Source organism: Salvelinus sp. IW2-2015, linkage group LG8 (assembly GCF_002910315.2).
Source record: "Salvelinus sp. IW2-2015 linkage group LG8, ASM291031v2, whole genome shotgun sequence".
In the NCBI taxonomy this organism is placed as follows: domain Eukaryota; kingdom Metazoa; phylum Chordata; class Actinopteri; order Salmoniformes; family Salmonidae; genus Salvelinus; species Salvelinus sp. IW2-2015.
Window position 1 is genome coordinate 37,829,341 of NC_036848.1, and position 15,742 is coordinate 37,845,082.

At 44.5% G+C, this 15,742-nt stretch overlaps 1 protein-coding gene across 1 annotated transcript in view; it reads right to left on the reverse strand.

The window, feature by feature from the left end:
• Positions 1–470: 470 nt before the first annotated feature.
• dnah9 (dynein, axonemal, heavy chain 9) overlaps positions 471–15,742 on the reverse strand; it is a 127,410-nt gene continuing 112,138 nt past the window's right edge. Inside the window, exons 72-76 of the mRNA XM_023993787.2 lie at positions 15,072–15,242; positions 13,210–13,392; positions 11,531–11,784; positions 11,075–11,210; positions 471–1,142 (exon numbers count right to left, since the gene is read on the reverse strand). Coding sequence (XP_023849555.1) covers positions 915–1,142; positions 11,075–11,210; positions 11,531–11,784; positions 13,210–13,392; positions 15,072–15,242 — 972 coding nt within the window. The 3' untranslated portion in view covers positions 471–914. The remainder of the gene's footprint in view (positions 1,143–11,074; positions 11,211–11,530; positions 11,785–13,209; positions 13,393–15,071; positions 15,243–15,742) is intronic.

Here is a 15,742-nt window from a genome sequence, read left to right on the forward strand (position 1 = left end):
GCCTCCCATTGCATTATTGCTTTCTTCATTTTCCTCCCTCTTTCCATCCCTCCTCCTCATGCCTCTCCGTCTCATGGCGCTTTGTTAAGGCCCTCCAATAACTGGATAAAGGAGACACCAGGGAGACGGAGCTGATGAGAGAGAAAGAGAGAGAAATAGAGATAGCTGAGGCATCATAACTTATACACCACCACGATAAAATGAATCCCTCCTCATGATCCTTTTATGGTGTCCGTGCGTGTGTATGTGTGCAGTCTGCACATGTCTGGGTACAATGGATGGGTATACAGTATATGTGAGACTGCAGAATGAGCTGTAGAGTTGGGAAGGTTATTTAGGAAGGAGGTGGGTGGTGGAGAAGACTGCTTTGAAAAAGTTAGAGAGAATGACTGTAGATTAGAGAAAATGGAGGGAAAAGAGGAGCAAAGCAGTGAACACAAAACACCTGACTGCACTCTTGGATGGTTCAGTATAAAGTCTTTATTCTACAAAATTGGTGTTTAAAAAAGAAGAAACGACTATTTGAGATCTCCAGAGTAGATTCTTTTTGATTATACTGATTTAAGTATTACAGGACAAACCTATCTATTTGGTGTTGGGTTTCTCTTCTCTTCAAGACAGAATAAATCTTTCTTTTGACCCTTCTCACTTCGTTCCTCATTTCGACAGGAACATTTCCTCCTTTCGACAAGTGAGATCAATCTAGAACTCAACTAGTAACAACTATTAAAAGACTGTCTGATAAGTGTGCTGTACAGTTAGCTAGGTTCATGTTTATGTGCAAAGAAAAAGGTCAATCAAATCGACCCCATTCTGAAGCTGGCTGGCAAGATTATGTCTGATGAAGGTCTCTGACTGAAACGTCACAGTATGTTTAGAACTTTGGATCTACAAAAACAAGATAAAACTTGCATTTAGATCTGCAGTAGCAGGGCCACCCCAGCTAGGGTCCACTTGGAAGGGTTCTCTTTGGTCTTGAGGTTGAAGGTCCATACATAGGTGGGCCCTCTCTGTCTGGTCTTGTAGACAGGACACTGGTAGACGTTACGCACCTCCTGCTTGTCCACAGGGATGGCTCTGATGAAGATGACGGGCATGGTGGGGGTCAGTTCCTTCAGACGGGCATCCACCATCATACCAGCCTGATGGGAGAGGGAGAGAGGACAATGACATGGTCTTTGAGAAAAAAGTATCTCATATGTACACTTTTCTTCAGTGTAGGTGGCCTTAGGACAAACAGGAATATTGTGAAAATTAAGTATTACCATATAACTAAAGCAATTTTATTTCCTGAAGGTTGTATTTGGTAGAACTGAATTAAATCCTTCTTAAACAATACAGCAAATGTAATTAAATTAATCTGACTGAGTTGGCAGAAGGACACTTTAGGGGCTCAATATTTGGGGTACCCTTGAACAGTGTGTGAAAGTCACTATAAGTCTGAAGTTATCCTGTCTTCTCCTGCCTTTCTGAGCAGACTTTCCAAACACGCTCAAACAGGAAACAGAGCGGTCCATCTCACTAATTAATCCTCTCTCCACTTAGTGTCCAGGAGACAGAAGTTCCACCACGAAGCTAGCTGACTCCAGGAAACAAATGTAAATCCTAATGACTTTGGAGGAGAAGCTTGGAGGACGAAGAGACAAAGCCACTTCATGACATCCGTCTGAATTACAGCCCTAATTGCATCAGCAGTCGGTACATTCTTTTTGTGTTGACTTTTACACATTGATAGCTTTATGTGTATTTAGGTAAATAGGAATAATGAGGGTCGTTAAAGACGCTGTCCCATCTCATTGAAATTCATGACAAATGATCATTTTTATCTTCTTGAAGGTGTATGGGGTTGATATAAATGTAAAAAGATAACAGCAACCGTCACCATTAGGAGAGAATAGATATTTATTTGTTGCAAAGACAAAACTGGCTATAGTGTATCTTATTAATAAGCTACTGTACTTCCACAGATCTAAGTGAATCTGAACAACCCTTTAACTGGAACAGAATATGGACAAATATGACCGTGGCATTCTTAGCAATCTACACACAATACCCCATAATGACAAAGCAAAAAACAGGTTTTTAAAAATGTTTGCAAATGTATTAAAAATAAAAAACAGAAATACCTTATTTACATAAGTATTCAGACTCTTTGCTATGAGACTCGAAATTGAGCTCAGGTGCATGACTGTAAAGCCCAACACATACATATAAACAATCTATAAAGCCCAACACTTAAACTACATGGCCAAAAGTATGTGGATACCTGCTCGTCGTACACCTCATTCCAAAATCATGGGCATTAATATGGAGTTGGTCCCCCATTTGCTGCTATAACAGCCTCCACTCTTCTGGGAAGGCTTTCCACTAGATGTTGGAACATTGCTGCGGGGACTTGCTTCCATTCAGCCACTAGAGCATTAGTGAGGTCGGGCACTGATGTTGGCCAATTAGGCCTGGCTCGCAGTCGGCGTTCCAATTCATCCCAAAGGTGTTTAATGTTGTTGAGGTCAGGGCTCTGTGCAGGCCAGTCAAGTTCTTCCACACCAATCCCCCCCAAAAATGTATGTATGGAACTCGCTTTGTACACAGAGCATTGTCCTGCTGAAACAGGAAAGGGCCTTCCCCAAATTGTTGACACAAAGTTGGAAGCACAGAATCGTCTAGAATGTCATTGTATGCTGTAGCGTTAAGATTTCCCTTCACTGGAACTAAGGGGCCCGAACCATGAAAAACAGCCCGGACCATTATTCCTCACGATTCATCACTCCAGAGAACGCGTTTCCACTGCTCCAGGGTCCAATGGCGGCGAGCTTTATACCCCTCCAGTCGACGCTTGGCATTGCGCATGGGGATCTTAGGCTTGTGTGTGGCTGCTCGGCCATGGAAACCCATTTCATGAAGCTCCGGGCGAGCAGTTCTTGTGCTAACATTGCTTCCAGAGGCAGTTTGGGACTCGGTAGTGGGTGTTGCAACCGAGGACAGACAATTTTTACAAGCTATGCGCTTCAGCACTCCCGTTCTGTGAGCTTGTGTGGCCTACCACTTAGCGGCTGAGCCGCTGTTGCTCCTAGACGTTTCCACTTCACAATAAGAGCACTTACAGTTGACCGGGGCAGCTCTAGGGCAAACATTTTACAAACTGACTTGTTGGAAAGGTGGCGTCCTATGACGGTGCCACGTTAAAAGTGACTGAGCTCTTCACTACGGGCCATAGTACTGCCAATGTTTGTCTATGGAGATTGCATGGCTGTGTGCTTAATTGTATACACTGGTCAGCAATGGGTGTGGCTGAAATAGCCGAATACACTAATTTGAAGGGGTGTCCACATACTTTTGGCCATGTGGTGTACATACAAACAAAATATATAAACCTATTTTCCAGTGTTGTAGTAATACGGTCTCGAGACCACATATTGAGTGTCTCGGTCTTGTCTCGGTGTCGAATACATTTGTACTAGGTCTTGACTCGATCTCGGACAGTGAGGACTCATCATTTCTTCCCGAGACCAGCGGAGTAAAAAACTCATTATCAGCTTCCATTTAGTCAGCCCTAAAACCGCTTCGCCAGGCCAAATATATACACTCCTGTCTTCAAACATTAATACAGTATCTTAACAGCCTTTATGTCTATTATAGACATGTTTGTGCAGTGGTGTACCTATAGGCCTTCAGTGTGTGAGAGGTTAGTACAGTGGTGTACCTATAGGCCTTCAGTGTGTGAGAGGTTAGTACAGTGGTGTACCTATAAGGCCTTCAGTGTGTGAGAGGTTGTAACGTGGTGTAACTATGGCCTTCAGTGTGTGAGAGGTTAGTACAGTGGTGAACCTATAGGCCTTCAGTGTGTGACAGGTTAGTACAGTGGTGAACCTATAGGCCTTCAGTGTGTGACAGGTTAGTACAGTGGTGTACCTATAGGCCCTCAGTGTGTACCAGGTTCATGGTTCTGAAAGGACAGCAACCGTAATACCAGTGTACTCATGTAGGAGTGCACTTTTTGTAAAAAACCAAGGGCCAGTGGTGTAGTGGAGGCTATTCGTAGGTATAAACAGTATACAGACTTTTATTCAGCGGGCATTGCGTATACTCACTTCTTAATCCCTACTGATGCGTATCAAAGTAGTTTAGTGGAGGTATACTACTTATCAATTACGTACTACAATAGAGAAATCATACCTACACAATCAGTAGCTTACACAAACGCAAAGCACGTGAAATATATTCACATGCGCGCCGCACACACAGCCTAGTTTCAGAGGAATATCATCCGCAGGCAGCAAGATTGTGCAGCTCTCAACTGGTTATTTTATGGAGCAGCTCACAGAAGAATGACATCGGTAGCCGGTAGGATAGGAAAGACGTTTCACCTTATGATATCTACCAGTAAATGCTAACAAAGACAACAATGGGTATGGGAAAAAGTTGAAAAAGTCTAAACTGAAAAAGTTTAGTCTGAAGTGTTGTTTAGTAGGCTATATGTGATGTGCAATTGTCATCATGCCCTGTTTGCATCAGGGGCGTAGACATGGATGGGCCTGGGAGGACAGAGGCCCACCCACTGGTGAGCCAGGCCCTGACAGGCCCATCCAATCAGATTGATGTGGTTTAAGCATTGTTGTGGACTTAAATACATTGGTCAATAAAAAAAAAAAGTGATTGAGAGTGAATATCTGAAAAATCGGTAGGAAAATGCATTTAAAAAACCAGGAAAACATGGGACTTTTCACCCAGGGTGCCTTTCCTTCGCCTGGTGGGCCATTTGGGAACTTTTTGCCAACATTTGAGTATACCCCCTTCTCCAGGAACCACTATACCACCGCATAGGGCCAATGGAAAGACAGCATTCACACACAGCATGATGTTAAAGAATAAGCAGTCCATTCACCTGGACACAACCATTAATCATTTCCCAATCAAAATGTACAACTATTACTTCCCATTGCAAAAAAAGACATTTCACATTTGGCACACAAAGTATCCAGTCACCTAAAGTTGAAAGTGGAACTGACAGCGTTTTAACTACTTTTCAGATATGAAACAAACAGACAATCACAATATCAGTCAAAAATATCTAATTCACAGTTTATGCTACAAAATTAACTCCATGAGAGGTTTTAAAAATAGGTTATATTGGACTCAACGTTCCACGACGTACACTAAGGCATTGTTGGCAGAATAAATGGATGCAGTTCAATGCACGATTCATATAATTCCCCAATACATTTCATGGTAGTCCAAAAAATATTTGCTATCAGGTTGTAAATCACAGCTGGCCTGGTACATTGTTTGCTGCCTCCATTCGGGATGCACTGTTTCAGTTTCAATGACTCAATATTCTGGACAAAAATTGACGAATGTAACTAAGGCTGGGAATGTCAATACAATCAAACTAGCAAGGGCAATGATCACAAGTCAGTCATAACGTGGCTAATAGGCTAGCGTACCTATTTATGTAGCAAGCTAAAAACACGGAGCCTAACATTAGCTAGATTGTTAGGAGGATGGCATGTCATGCCATTGAAGGATTGGGTGAGTGACTACATTTTTCCTCTCATATCGTTTTCGGTAGCTATACACGGCTAGAGATACAGGTGTCATTTGGTTAGCTAGCAATAACTTTATCGACAGTTATCCAGTTAGCATATTTCTTGAGTTCGCAAATTCACTCTGGCTATCTACTCCGATTTCAGAGCACTCTCATATGAGTGTGCCAGAGTGCAGAACAACTGATGAATTTAGGAACACGCAACACCTGCTGAATATGACCGGTATTTTAGCTCGTCTTGCTCTGGCTAGAATTAGTAGTTGATCTTGCTGTTAACCTTTACAGCCCCGGCGTTCCGCTAGCGGAACTCCTCCCACATTCCACTGAAAAGGCGAAATTCAAAAAATATTTTTTTGAAATATTTAACTTTCACACATTAACAAGTCCAATACAGCAAATGAAAGATACACATCTTGTGAATCCAGTCAACATGTCCGATTTTTAAAATGTTTTACAGCGAAAACACCACATATATTTATGTTAGCTCACCACCAAATACAAAAAAGGACAGACATTTTTCACAGCACAGGTAGCATGCACGAAACCAACCAAACTAACCAAGAACCAACCAAACTAACCAAGAAACAACGTCCGTCATCAGATGACAGTCCTATAACATGTTACACAATAAATCTATGTTTAGTTCGAAAAATGTGCATATTTGAGGTATAAATCAGTTTTACATTGCTGCTACCATCACAGCTACCGTCAGAAATAGCACCGAAGCAGCCAGAGTAATTATAGAGACCAACGTGAAATACCTAAATACTCATCATAAAACATTTCTGAAAAATACATGGTGTACAGCAAATTAAAGACAAACATCTTGTGAATCCAGCCAATATTTCCGATTTTTTAAGTGTTTTACAGCGAAAACACAATATAGCATTATATTAGCTTACTACAATAGCCTACCACACAACCGCATTCATTCATCAAGGCACGTTAGCGATAGCAATAGGCACGTTAGCGTTAGCGAATAAACCAGCAAAAGATATMAATTTTCACTAACCTTCATAAACCTTCCTCAGATGACAGTCCTATAACATCATGTTATACATACACTTATGTTTTGTTCGAAAATGTGCATATTTAGAGCTGAAATCAGTGGTTATCCATTATGCTAACGTAGCATRTTTTTCCCAGAATGTGCGGATATTTCTATTAGACTCTCACCTATTCTGACCAAATAGCTATTCATAAACATTACAAAAAAATACATGTTGTATAGGAAACGATAGATTCATTAGTTCTTAATGCAATCGCAGTGTTAGAATTCTAAAAATATCTTCATTACGACATAAGGCTTACGTTATAGCCGGAGTGGCCAAAATCTGGGCGCAAAACTACTAGTACACAGTTCGACAGATATATGTAATAGCATCACAAAATGGGTCCTACTTTTGGTGATCTTCCATCAGAATGTTGTACAAGGGGTCCTTTGTCCAGAACCGTCTTTGTTTGGTATTAGAACGTTGTTTTCCCCTCTTGAATTAGCAAGCACACTGGCCAAGTGGCGCGAAGCTATCCTTCCTGAACATATGCAGACAAAGCAACACGCCTAACGTCCCGAAAAAATTTCAATAATCTAATAAAACTATATTGAAAAAACATACTTTACGATGATATTGTGACATGTATCAAATAAAATCAAAGCCGGAGATAGTATTCGCCTATAACGACAGCTTTTCAGAAGGCAATTACAGGTCCCTCCACGCGCCTTCCAGAAAACCGAAAATGGAGGACACGTCATTCCAAGAGGATTCATTCCATCTCAGACCAAGATAATCAACTCATTTCTTCTCTCACTTCCTCTTGACATCTAGGGGAAGGTGTATGATGTGCACGTATAGTCATACGTATCATGCCCATTTATAGGCAGGTCCTTGAACAGAGCATCGAATTCAGACTTTCCACTTCCTGGTCAGAAAGTGTGCTGCCAAATGAGTTCTGTTTTACCCACAGACAAAATTCAAACGGTTTTAGAAACTAGAGAGTGTTTTCTATCCAATAGTAATAATAATATGCATATTGTACGAGCAAGAATTGAGTACGAGGCCGTTTAAATTGGGCACGAATTTCCCCCAAAGTGAAAACAGCGCCTTCTGTCCTCAACAGGTTTTAATTATGTGCATGACTGAGAGAGAGAGAGCCTACCTTTTCATGGTTGTTTGACCAAATGTAAGAGGACCCCCAAGGTGTTTACATATTTGCAAAAATCTATTCCGGTGTATTTTGTTAGTTTTGGCGAATGAGTTATAATGATCTAAAGTCGTGCTGTTGCAACTGCCTGTAAACACACAGTCCAGTTCAAAGTGAATGATAGCAGGGCGGTGTGGCAAATGGTTTGTTTGCATAAAGGCTTACTGTAGCTCTGATTGGCTATAGTGCATGTCCTGGACAAGACAGCTGTTTCTATTCGGTTTTATTTACTGCAGTGTCTATTATTGTCCAAACACAAGGCTGCTTTCCCACTCTATTTTGCTATCAAATTTTCACAAATGCCTTAGTATACGTAATTCCCAAATATTCTAATAATTTGTGAAAATGACCATATCTCAGTAGTCACTTGATTACCCCCCGGGAGTGTATATGAACAGATTTGAATAAGATTTCATGTTGCTGAAATGCTGTCAGTTCCACTTTAAATGCAACAATTTTTCACACACAACTTATTTTCAAAGAGATGGCTGACTGCAGCCGCTGCAATCTAACCAACAACAAAGCTAGCTAGCTAGACTGTGGGAAAACTATTGCTCGCTATTGCGCAGTGACCTGTTAGCCTTCAAGAAGGCAGAAGTTTCCATACGTTTTTGTAAAAACGGTCCCACCCATTAAGTCAAAATGTGATTGGTTGATTCCACTGTCACTCCAAAATGTTGCCATTATACAGTTGAATGGCAGATGCCTTTATCTAGCTTCTGATAGCCTAACCAATGGCTGACTGAGCTAGCTAGATTTATCTAGGGTATAAGTGGCGGGTTGGGGCTTAGGGGATAAGTTGCGGATTGGGGCTTAGGGGATAAGTGGAGGGTGGAGTTTTTGGGCTTAGGGGATAAGTGGCGGATTGGGGCTTAGGGGATAAGTGGGGGTTTTTGGGGCTTTAGGGGATAAGTGGCGGGTTGGGGCTTAGGGGATAAGTGGCGGATTGGGGGCTTAGGGGATAAGTGGCGGATTGGGGCTTAGGGGATAAGTGGCGGTTTGGGCTTAGGGGATAAGTGGCGGGTTGGGGCTTAGGGGATAAGTGGCGGATTGGGGCTTAGGGGATAAGTGGCGGGGTGCGAGTTGGGTTTAGGGATAAGTGCGGGGTGCGGGTGGGGCTTAGGGATAAGTGGCGGGGTGCGGGTGGCTTAGGGGATAAGTGGCGGATTGGGGCTTAGGGGGATAAGTGGCGGGTTGGGGCTTAGGGGATAAGTGGCGGTTGGGGCTTAGGGGATAAGTGGCGGATTGGGGCTTAGGGATAGTGGCGGATTGGGGCTTGGGGATAAGTGGCGGGTTGGGGCTTAGGGATAAGTGGCGGGTTGGGGTTAGGGGATAAGTGGCGGATGGGGCTTAGGGGATAAGTGGCGGGGTGCGAGTTGGGTCTTAGGGGATAAGTGGCGGGTGCGGGTTGGGGCTTAGGGGATAAGTGGCGGGGTGCGGGTTGGGGCTTAGGGGATAAGTGGCGGATGGGGCTTAGGGGATAGTGGCGGATTGGGGCTTAGGGATAAGTGCGGGTTGGGGCTAGGGTAAGTGCGGGTTGGGGCTTAGGGGATAAGTGGCGGATTGGGGCTTAGGGGATAAGTGGCGGGGTGGAGTTGGGGCTTAGGGATAAGTGGCGGGGTGCAGGTTGGGGCTTAGGGGATAAGTGGCGGATTGGGGTTAGGGATAAGTGGCGGATTGGGGCTTAGGGATAAGTGGCGGATTGGGCTTAGGGGATAAGTGGCGGATTGGGGCTTAGGGGATAAGTGGCGGGGTGCGAGTTGGGGCTTAGGGGATAAGTGGCGGGGTGCGTGTTGGGGCTTAGGGGATAAGTGGCAGGGTGCGTGTTGGGGCTTAGGGATAAGTGGCGGGGTGCGGGTGGGGGCTTAGGGGATAAGTGGCGGGGTGCGGGTGGGGGCTTAGGGGATAAGTGGCGGGGTGAGAGTTGGGCTTAGGGGATAAGTGGTGGGGTGCGGGTGGGGTTAGGGGATAAGTGGCGGGGTGCGGGTGGGGGCTTAGGGGATAAGTGGTGGGTGCGAGTGGGGTCTTACGGGATAAGTGGGGGTGCGGGTGGGGGCTTAGGGGATAAGTGGCGGGTGCGGGCTTAGGGATAAGTGGCAGGGTGGGGGCTTAGGGGATAAGTGGCAGGTGGGGGCTTAGGGGATAAGTGGCAGGGTGGGGGCTTGGGGATAAGTGGTGGGGTGGGGGCTTGGGGTTAAGTGGCGGGGGTGGGGGCTTAGGTTATAAGTGGCGGGGGGGGGTTGGGGGCTTAGGAGATAAGTGGCGGGGGGTAGGTGGGGGCTTAGGGGATAAGTGGTGGAGACAGACAACCAACAGCATAAACATAAACACACACCCTTCCCATCCCCCCACTATCATCTTTAGATCTTTATTATATACACATAGAGAGTGCTACTGTGTATTCCCCCATCTTTGATGTCCGCATCCCCTGAATAAGTAGCTTGGCTCATTCATATAGATGAGCTGGTTTATCATAAATCTTTGACTTGTACAGCTGCAGCGCCAGAGCCGGGCTCCAGATGGAGGGATGCTGCTCACACTCCCGTTCACACTCCGTTACACCCTGACACAGTGCTGGCCCAGGGCTGAGAGGAGGAGTGGAGATGAGAGGAGCCAATATGAGTGCAAGACAGAAGTTAGGAAGAGAGTAGAGGAGAGAGAGGAGGGGAGCGGAGCGGAGGAGAGGACACTTTTTCATGCTTTTCTGACTGTCTCCATCGTTGCCTTCCTCCCTCCCAGACTGCCCGCCTGTCTCCCTCGCTACTCGTCTCTCAGTCTGACTCTCTGCCTATACCCCTGTCTGTCTGTCTCCAGCTTTAATAAAGAGAGAACACAGCAGTGCCACTCATAAGGATGATTAAAGTGTGCCAGTGCATACTCGACACATTCCCTAATTAACAGGTCTACTGGGACCCTGCAGGAGAGCTGGATGCATACATATAATTTTAAAGAAAGCCTGACTGGCACACTCACGCACACAGTATTCCATACTACAGTAGTAACTGAAGTAACCTTGAGATAAACTTTAATTAAACAAATAACTACTTTACCCTACCATCTCTAACCATGTATGAACTGTAAAGCCTCTTCACACATGCAGTGTAGGGGGGACACCTATATACACACACAACACGACTATGTCACGCTTAAGTCATTGATATGTCAGCCACATGACTCCTCTATGAGGTGACATCCCCACCTGTGTGTCCCAGCGTGCTCCCTCCATGTACAGTCCGTGTTCGTAGGCCCCCTCTGACATACACAACTCTCACTAGCTATGTCACCTTTGTGTCATCTATATGTCACCTATATAACCCCTCTCTGTACCTGAGTGTCCCAGCGTGCTCCCTCCATGTACAGTCCGTGTACGTAGGCACCCTCCCTGGGAGGAGTGCTGAAGTCCTCTCTGTTCTTTTTGGTGACGTCACACTGCAGACACATCCTGTCCAGAGGCCACTCATTCCTGACAGGAGGAATCATGGGAACATCATGGAATGTTGTATCACAATCACCTGGTGATAAGTAGTACCGTGATAACAGCTTTTATCGTGATAATTGACAGTGGGAATTCTAGGTACAAGGTGAATTCTATTCTCACAGAAAAATGAGAAAAACTGAAATGAGAAAAACTGTACTTCTCACATTATTTTAAAGCGAATAACACTTTTTGTTTCCATTATCTGATAATATTTGTGATCGTGCCGAGCCTGCGTTAGCACAAGTATCATTGAATCCACTTTTTCAAGCTATATTTCTGTAATATCGATTATCATGCCAACCTACCTGCGAGCCATAGCCTGCATGATGGCTGTGAGAAAGGACTGAGGGTTGAAGAAGCCGGCCAGCCAGACGGCTGAGGGCAGGATGAAGTCAGTGGCCCAGGCCTCCAGCTCCTTGATCCTCCCCAGCAGGTCAGTGAACCACAGGGCCAGGCCACACATAGACGGGTAGGCCCGTCTGGTCCACGACTCTGGGACCAGGTCCAGGAAGATGGCCGTCTGGAGACTCTCCATGTCACTGGTCATAGTCAGCTCTCCCTGAGAGGAAGGAACCAATCAGAAAAAGCGATGGGAATGAGATTCAGAGAACGTTTATTGGCAGTCAATTATGGAATAAGTTTGTGTCAAATGTTTTATTAGTAAGGCACATTTTTTATTCAAATAACTTTAATTAATAATGTAATTTTTCCTGTGGATTTCTGCAAGAACACTGAGGAGAAATCTCACAGTTATTGGAGTTGTCTTTTTCACACTAAAATTGAAATCCTGTGTGTCATTGAGCAATACCACCCTGTAACCACTAGCAACAGCAACCCATAGCTGATGAAGCATGCATAAACAAAAGCAGTCACTCACTTTCTATCCAAAGAGAAAACAGAAGAACTATATGGAGGGAGACTAACAAGTTAGATGGCTATGCCAAACAGTGTGTCCTTCACCGAATGATACCGTAGCTAGCTGATGAATGTATTCATGTCTCGCCGTCATAACCCTCTTTTACTGAGGCGATAAAGAGTTCCCAGATGTATCTCATCTACTGCAGAGCGTTAACCCTGAACCAGTCACCCTTTTAACTCTTCCCCCAAATCACTCAGATCCCTCAACAAGTCAGGACACACCCCCCCACCCCCAAATGCTTCCAGCCAAGGTTGAGATTCTGATCGTTCCAATATATTTGCACAGTAAAGTCGAAATATGAGTACATTTGACTGGTAAAATAAAGTACATGGCTTTTAACTCACTGAGGCGATTTACCGGAGGCAATGTGTTGAGGCATCGAAGCTCATAACTCCTTAGAAAAGGCACTCACACGCACATAGCCACCTGCCTTAACCCTAAACCAGCCGTTGCTACGACAACACCGAGCTAATATACAGCTGGGATTCCAGAACAGGCCATGTCGTGAAATGTCATTTTACTTTTGTGTATTTAAAAAAATATATTCTCTCCAGTGTTTAAGGTCATTGTTTCTCAAATCCTCACTATGACTCACACTTAAGACGAAACACATGCACACACACACGCACACGTGCACACGCACACACTAGGGGCCAGAGGGCTGACTCACCACTACTTAAGAAGACAGCCTGCGTTTCAGAGGAATACTGGTGACACAAAGTTATGCAGGAATAATAACAGAGCAGACCAGACCGCTACTGTATACAGGCTCAACCAACAGAGCGTGACTCATTACCCCAATGATAAAAAAATAAATGTTCAACCCTAAAAGGGGAAATAGACTCCAATGCCATTGTTTCTTTTTCTTAGAAGTGGTCTATGGGTTGGCAGTACCCAGCCACCCACCACCGGTGGACACTGGCATTGTTTACCCCAAAACAAATAATTATCTGAACTTCAAAGCAAAGTTAACTCAAAGTAACTGTGGGGGAGTGAGTAGAAGAAGTAGACAAAGACTGTTTGTGATTGGCTGACCTTGATAGAATGATTGATTGATTGACTCACCTTGAGTCCAAGGTTGAGTTCGCGTAGGGATCGCCTTATCTCCTGGGTGAGTGTGTTCATCCTTTCACACTCCTGCAGCGCCACCACCTGGTAGGGTGTCCTCTCCTCAGCTTTCCCCAGCATCTCTACCATGTTAAACTCCTCTGGTAACTTCTCCATTATCTCCTCCAACACAGACCGTACCTGGGGTAAAGGTGTGTGTGTGGTGTGTGTGTGAAGAGACCGGGACAAAAGAGGGGGTAAATATTAACCTTGAATTTGTGGATGTATTATGAAGATGGTATTAATGACAGAACGATAGATTGTGTTCATTGTCAAGAATTTCTCAGTGCCAGTGTCACATTTTGTTACTGAAAAGTAGGGAATCAAAAAAAGATTACATCTGTCGAGTAAACATGATAAGAATTCCAAGCACTAATGACTCCTTGAGAAGAAAATTATGGAAGAAAAAAAATTATAAATATTCATGAGAATTATTTGCAACAACAGCAGCCGTTTGTCTTTAATAAAAGTCAAATCCCCAGAGAATCAATCCTCGTCTCATATTTCCGTTGGGTAAGTGATGAAAGCTTATGTCGGTGTTCACATTTTCCAGCACTAGAGATCAATCAACGGATTAAACATTGAACAAAGGATTGGAGGTCATCATAACTATGGATTCTCCGCTCAAATATTGAATCTGTCTCCTTCAGCTCCGCGGCAGCCTGCATATCAAACAGGAAGTGCTCAAGCGGGCTTCGTTCGCTAGCGTTGGCCGATGGTTGTCATCTGTTAAGACATAACTATCTCTGCTTCTCAGTAGTAAAGGTCAGCCGTCATAATACACCCAGGCACACACACACACACGCACGTACACGCACCCACATGTATGTGCACACACACACTTCTATATCATTAAAAGTCAGACGGCACTAAAGCGTGAGATAGTGTAGGGACACAAGGAGAAGTCACTGCTCTACATCTATCAAACGCCCATTAAAACAGGAAGCTAGCTTGCATATTAGAAAGGTGAGGTCATAATGTATTAGAATTTATAAACTGGGTGGTTCGAGCCCTGAATGCTGATTGGCTGACAGCCGTGGTATATCAGACCGTATACCACGGGTATGACAAAATTTAATTTTACTGCTCTAATTACGTTGGTAACCAGTTTATAATAGCAATAAGGCAGCTCAGGGTTTGTGGTAAATGGCCAACATACCACGGCTAAGGGCTGTGTCCAGGCACTCTGCTTTGCGTCGTGCAATATACCACACCCCCTCTGGCCTTATTGCTTAAGTATAACACTTTTCTGAGTGCTTTAGATTGTAAGGGGGGATTGAGCTCATTCACTATAAACATATTTGTTTCAGACATTAGACTAGTTTGTCTGAGGTAACACACGGGAGTGTATTTAAGGTAAGGCATATGGGGATTGGGAACAAGGGAATAAGATTGTCCAAACATTGGGAGAGTGTAGTTAAGGTGACCCATATAGGTTGTCAGGGGGTAGAGGTGACGTGTGCTGTATTATGTCACTCCTGTCAGTGCCAGATGGGTGTTATAGAGCTATGACCTGATGGAGCCTTGGACCAAAGACTACCTTGTTCTTACCTTACAATCAGTTTGGTTCAGGTTTGACACTTTGAAAATATGATTCACAGAACTGAGAATCTCAGAGGCAGCAATCGCTCTAACATTGGCCCAACTTTCTCTACACTCTATGGGCCGGTTTCTGGGCCACAGATGAAGCCTGGACTCCAAAATCATGCTCAATGGAGAACCTCAATGGGTATAGGCTGTTAGCCTGTGTCCAGGACACTGGTTTTTACCATATATGACTGTCGCATTGCTCCTCCTCCATACAGTTAGTCCATCCCTACCTTCTCATCTCTGGTGGTCCCACTGCCCTCCCCGGCCCCTCTGTCTCTGGGCTGCATCTCCAGCACGGTCCGGAACAACTTCTCAGACGTCTGCGTTAGGAAGCCGATCTCAGCGTTGGGGTGGAGGCCGTACAGGTAGGGAGACTCTGCAGGAAGTGTGTCATCTATGTACTGGAGGAAGAGGGAATTACACGTTAGAACACCAAATTAGTGGGAGTGTGCATTTCAATATTCTACAGTGAATTCCTCGTCCTTCATCTGCACTGATCTGAAGAAAAAAAACTGGTGAAGAAAATAAGGTGGATGCCAGATATAGTATATACTTTGCCAAGCTCTGTTAAAGCAAAGGAAAGGATGAGACATGTTATAGTTCTAGAACACCAGTCATTGTGGTGGCAAAGGGCTACTCATTTCTCCTAAGTGGAGATTTTCAAATGTTTCCCATTTCACACCGATCCATATCCTCATTTGAATTCCATGCTGTCGCTGTCACTTGTCCACTCAAGCTTAACATTATTGTCATCTATGGCCCACCAGCTGCCCTTGGAGAGTTCCTTAAGAAGATCGATGCCGTGATAAGTTCACTTCCTGACGATGGTACTCTGAGATTTCAACCTCCCAACGCCTTCCTTTGATTCATTTCTTTCCACCTCTTTCTTTCCACTATTTTC